The 6000-nt window shown below is 43.5% G+C and overlaps 1 protein-coding gene across 1 annotated transcript in view; it reads right to left on the bottom strand.

Annotated features, from left to right (window-relative positions):
- The window catches only part of stard9 (StAR-related lipid transfer (START) domain containing 9), a 55792-nt gene that overhangs the window by 26036 nt on the left and 23756 nt on the right, over positions 1-6000 (bottom strand). The window contains exons 8-15 of the mRNA XM_080012728.1: positions 4307-4449; positions 3698-3765; positions 3322-3419; positions 2622-2834; positions 2231-2328; positions 1201-1278; positions 971-1048; positions 75-254 (exon numbers count right to left, since the gene is read on the bottom strand). Coding sequence (XP_079868854.1) covers positions 75-254; positions 971-1048; positions 1201-1278; positions 2231-2328; positions 2622-2834; positions 3322-3419; positions 3698-3765; positions 4307-4449 — 956 coding nt within the window. The remainder of the gene's footprint in view (positions 1-74; positions 255-970; positions 1049-1200; positions 1279-2230; positions 2329-2621; positions 2835-3321; positions 3420-3697; positions 3766-4306; positions 4450-6000) is intronic.

Genomic DNA, 6000 nt, shown 5'->3' with positions numbered 1-6000 from the left:
CGTTCTAAATCTCGGCAAAATGACCGTTTTCTGAGATGTGCGTCCCGACAAACGCAAATAAATACAACTGGTACCCTGAGGTGGTAGAAGACGACCCCGGTGCTGAGCACGTCGCGGTCCAGGGCCACCAGGTGCGGCTGCAGGGAGCTGACCAGGAACCCGGCCCGCTCCCTGTTGATGTCCACGCTGCACTGGTCCAGGAGCTCCTGCTGCTCCCTCCATCCCTCCGACCACGCCTTCGTCAGCTGCTCCACCTGAGGAGGAGGAGAGGGGGTGGGGGGGAAGGAGAGGAGGGGAGAGGAGGAGGAAAGAAGAGTGGAGAGGAGGGAAGGAAGAGGCAAATGGAGGAGGAGGCAAAGAGAGGAGGAGGAGGGGGATAGGGGATGAGGAGCGGGGCGGAGGAGAAGATGAATGGAGGAGACAAAGAGAGGACGGGAGGAGACAAGAGGAGGAGGAGGCAAAGAGATAAGGAGGGGGAGTGGGGATGAGAGGAGTGGGGAGGAGGAGAAGAGAGAAGGAGGAGGCAAAGAGAGGAGGGGAGGAGACGAGAAGGGGAGGGTGATGGAGAGGTGGAGCAGGAGGCGGGGCGGAGGAAAGAAGGGGGAGGCGGGGGAGGGGAGGAGGAAGAGGAGGGGAGGAGATGAGACAAGGAGGAATGAGAGGAGAGGAGAGGAGGAGGAGAGGAGAGGAGAGGAGAGGAAGAGAGGAGAGGAGAGGAGAGGAGGAGGAGAGGAGGAGAGGAGGCGTCTCATTATAACTGCAGTACTGACTGGGAGTAGTTTCAGTCGCTGGTTCCATTATTCCCGTCACCACAGTCATTAACGGCAACAACGGGAGGAGGAATTGGCCACTTCCCGTTCGAGGCTTCCAGGTGATTACACCCGTGAGCGCCGTCCTCCATCGCTTCTTTCAAATTAAACACCGTCCATTAATTAACGGTTCTCTTTGGGGCGGACAAAAGGGCGTTTACCTTCAGTTCGTTTTGCAGCACCATGTCGGAGAGGTTTCCCTCGCGGTCGTCGCTCAGCGAGGGGCTGGGGTCCCGCTGCTGCGGGAGGCGCAGGGCGAGGTCACAACACACATTAGTCACAATTTTAATTTTAACATTTATATAAAAAATGTAAAAATAAAATAAAATAAAAAAATATATATATAATAAAATTTAAAAAAAAAAGGAAAACATTTGAAAAATGGCGTCACCATCTCGAAGCTGAGCAGCATGCTCTTCAGACGGTCGATCTCCTCCCGCAGCTCCCGGATCAGCCGCACGTGGGCGTCCTGGGGGGAACGCAACTTTTTATTGGCTTCATTGCTTTTTTTTGGGAGGGGGGGGGGGAAGACCTTTGAAATGCTGTTTGAGGGGTTAAGCCCAATTCACACCGAATACGACGGCGACAAACCATTCATTCAGTCCACGGAGTCCAATTCCGCACATGAAAAGCATAGGTGAGCTGTGATAAGCCCCGCCCCTATGTTGTAAGCCACACCCCCTCTGCGATAAGCCACGCCTCCAATGTAATCAGCTCCAACGCATGCGACAAGAGACGTTTCTTTTTTATTGCAACTGGGCTTAACACTAAGTAATCATGATAGTAAAAATATATATATATTCTATATATTTTTAAGCATATAAATGTTGTATGTAATGTAATTTACGTTATTATTGTTAACCTTGGATGTCACCATATTCGCTCAATAAATAATAATAATAATAATAATAAATCAATAAACCCCTTCCTATATCAGTGAATGGTGTGATTTTTTTCCCGCACTTTGCAAACACTAATCTGGAGGTGGTTTTAAATTCTCATTTGTGGAAAATGGTAAATGGTCAGCTCTCCCATTTTCTCCGACACATTTTGACGCGAAACTCAGACGCAGTTCATCCCACGCCCACTCGGAGGGGTGATCCAACTCTCGGATGCGATTACGGATTTGGTGTAAAGAGGCTTACGCGATGTTTAAAGGGCAGTTCTGCTTCTACTAGGGCTAACGTTACAACAACTACTACAATTAATTCTCACAACTGCTGGTTTCAGTACATTCAATTTAATACGATTAAACACAAATCTGACTTTTTTTTTTTTATACATTTTGTATAAATTGTGAAGTGATCGTTACATAATTAATGCAACCAAACCTTAATTTGACAGACATTACCTCAGATGCACAACAACAACAAAACAAAACATTTCCATAATAAAACCACCGTCTTGGCCGGCGTGCTCACCTCATTGACGCGGGGTTTGTTGACGATGTTGCGGGCGTGGGCGGCGTAGCGCAGCGTGCTCAGCGTCTCGTTGTAGCTGCTGCCGGACGGAGACACGGCTGTGGGAAAATAAAAACATAAAAATAAATAAAAGCACAAAAGGCACACCCGTCATATTCTACTCGACTCCGATGGACGAATCAAACCGAACAAAAGAGTGGGAAAATGGAACGACTCTTTTTACTGAGCGAGTCGCCAAGAACCGAATCGTAAAAAAAAACAAAAAACAATCGAACCTTTCAGAGCGAATTTGTGCGGCCTGGCAATTTTGATCTTGCAACACAAGACCTAGTTTCCAATTGTTTGTTTTTTTATTTTTTGAGTGAAATTCAAAGGCTTTTCACAGACTCACTGGCGATCATGATGGTTTTGGAGTTTCCTCCCAGGCTGTCCTTGAGGAGCCAGGTGAGGACGGAGTCTCTGTAGGGGATGAAGCAGTGCCTCCTCCCTCCCACTCCACCTCCACCCGACAGGGAGCTGCTGTGGGAGCCCACCGTGCTGACCTCCCCCTCGCTGGCCACGCTGTTGATGCTCTGGCAGCTGCTGGACATCTGGGAGTTCTGGGCTTTGGAGACGAGAACGATGCAGAGAGTATAAGAGGGATGGTGTGTGTGTGTGTGTTTTGTGTGTGTGTGTGTGTTGTGTGTGTGTGTGTGTGTGTTATCAGAGTTTGGAATAGAGGTCAATTTTGCACACAGGAGGAGAAAGTGAAATGGAAAGATGTGAAGAAGAATTTGATATTCTGGTGAGACACATGTATGGCTGTATTGAAAAATACTGATACAATTACTAATAATAATTATTATAATGGTGATAATAATAATAACATAATAATAATAATAACAATAATATGTTTATTCCGCCAAGTACATTTTCAGACAGGAGGCAGTCGTCATGGTGAGGATCGGTGTGTTTTCTACAGCCAATTAACATTAGAAAAACGGAACTGTCTTAAAAATAAACTAGGACTAAGGGATTCGTATTTTTGGTATTTTCTTACAGTAAATACTGTTACATCTACTGTTAAATGTTTATCGTGATTTTGGATTTACCAAGAGCAGAGATGACGATGCCCAGAGTGACCAGAGACTTGTTGATGTTGGAGCCCTCTGTCAGTCTGTCCCTGCAGTAGTGAGGATCTGCCCTCTCGCTGGAATCCACACAAAACAGGACCAAATAATTAAATATAAATAAATAAATAAATAAGCACTTTTGAATAATTTACATGTTGTGTGGAAATACTGAGGGGAAATTCGGAAACTTCCACCAGGGGGCGCCATTTCCAATCAAATCTGCTCAGGAGCACTGAATAAAGTTTCTTTATTCATGTTACAGCTCCTTCTTTTCTTTTCATTTCATCATCACGTGTTTTGCCCAAATTTAACTTCCAAATAATAATAAAATAAAGTCAGTCAAACAAAGTCTCACCTCCCGGCCAGGTCGACCAGGTTGATCTTACTGACGGTTTCGGAGGGAAGGTTGTTCTCAAGAATCGCCTGTGGACAGAAACCAGGATAAAAATGAAAAGCCAAACTAGTCAATGCAAATAAAAATTCCACATTCAGATAGAATGAAAACATTAGACCGCAGTAAAGGAAGACCAAAAGTCAGTATTGATAACGTGATTACGTTGTGTAATTTGGATTTAATTATCACTCTTGAGAATAATCAGAATGAAGTGAAGTTATGATTCATTTCATGACGCAGGTATCAATCAACATGAAGGAAAAAGTTTTAAAATAAATGTACAGCTCATGCGGAGTGTTGCAAGGATTATTTGAGAAATTCCTTCAGAAAAAATAGAAAAATATTAAGTCATAAATATGTATAGAACATTATTATTAAATACATTTTATTAACATAACAATTATTATTATATCTAATTATTATTATTATTATGTACCATTATTATGTTATTATTATTATTATGTAAAGTGCTGTGAATTGCCCCTTTGAATTAAATGTTCTACACACAAATAAAATTACCAAAACAAATTTAAAAAATAGTTAATTTTAAATATGCGTTGCCATGGCGACCTGCGTGTACTGGATGCTGAAGATGGCGTGCGAGCGGCTGCTGGCGTCGTGGTTGTGCGTCGCCGCGGTGATGCGATTGGCCACGCCCTCCTCCAGCAGCGCCATCGCCTGTTTGCAGTCCGACACCACGTGCTGCGACAGGTCTGACGGAGAGAAAGAAACTTTTAATTTAAATTTTGATTCTTAAACACATAGTTATTATGGGATTGAATCTGACACTGGACGGCAGGCTACCTATCTATCTATATCAAACTCATAATATTTGCTCTGTTGGGAAGTACAAAATTTAGAAGGCAGTGTCACTTAAGGTCGTCGGTACTCTCTGTAATTATAGAGTAAACACTAAATGGAATGTATTTAAATAGTTTTACAGCATCTACTAATCATAAACATCAGCTTTATTTGGCCAAATAAGTTTTCATGTGCAAGGAATTACACACACACACACACACACACACACACACACACACACACACACACACACACACACACACACACACACACACACACACACACACACACACACACACACACACACACACACACACACACACACACACACACTAAACTTTCATAATTACTTTGCTTGGACAGAACTGAGTAAAATACTTCTGTCACCACGTGGACAGAGAGAGGGGGGGGTGGGGAGAAGAAAACTCAACATAAAAATATGCTCCGTGTGTGTGTGTGTGTGTGTGTGTGTGTGTGTGTGTGTGTGTGTGTGTGTGTGTGTGTGTGTGTGTGTGTGAGGAAGTGACTTCACTTCCTCCAGTGGGACTGGGATTTGTCCTTCTGCACACAATCAGTGGATGTGGGACTTTAAATCCAGAGAGGGAGGGAGAAAGAGAGAGAGCGGGAGAGAGATGGGGGGGATGGAGAGAGAGAGGGAGTGTGGGTGTAGAAAGAGACAAAGAAGGAGAAAACAGAACAATGTTTTTCTCTGTGTGAAAAAGAGACATAAATAGAGAGAGAGAGAGAGAGAGAGAGAGAGAGAGAGAGAGAGAGAGAGAGAGAGACTCACTGATCGCATGTCATACTGACCTAAAAACTAAACTTATATAACACGAGTGGGATTCTAAATACAAATAATACTAATATAGAATTAATAATATAATAAAATAAGAATAATAAGAACAGTAATATTTTCAATAATTATTATTATTATTATTATGGCAAAATGTTACAGGATACTCTCTGGTGTGGGAGATATATCCGCCTTCCCGCACGCTCATTATCTGCATGTGAACCTGATGAAAAGCTCAGTCGGATCAGAACGTCCACACATTAACTGTACGTTCACGCCGATGTTGCGCTCTGCAATCTGCATGAACTTAGCGTCGGATCAGAGCATCACCACCAAAGGCATCTTCCCTGAAGTCCCATTCCTCTCTTTCCTGCGTGAAGCAGCAGAGATGAAAAGCCGCCAGAGGAAACGTGAAATCGGACAGAACGTCCCGACGTCCTCGCCTAGTACTACTGTAGATTCATGTAAAACAGTAAAGAGAAAAGTTTACTGGCCTGATAAATTAAACTATGAGATTTTTGATTGTTGAGAGCGTGGCTACATGTGCAAAACAAAGAAAAACAAAATGCAAAACCAACCTTCTTATTGTTCAAATCGTCTTCATCAATTCAGAAGGAAGCTTAGAACGAATCCTAGATAACATTCTCTGCTGCGACTGTCGTCGTTTGAT

The sequence above is a fragment of the Zeus faber genome (assembly GCF_960531495.2).
Source record: "Zeus faber genome assembly, chromosome: 13".
In the NCBI taxonomy this organism is placed as follows: domain Eukaryota; kingdom Metazoa; phylum Chordata; class Actinopteri; order Zeiformes; family Zeidae; genus Zeus; species Zeus faber.
This window is presented reverse-complemented; position numbering and strand designations above follow the sequence as displayed.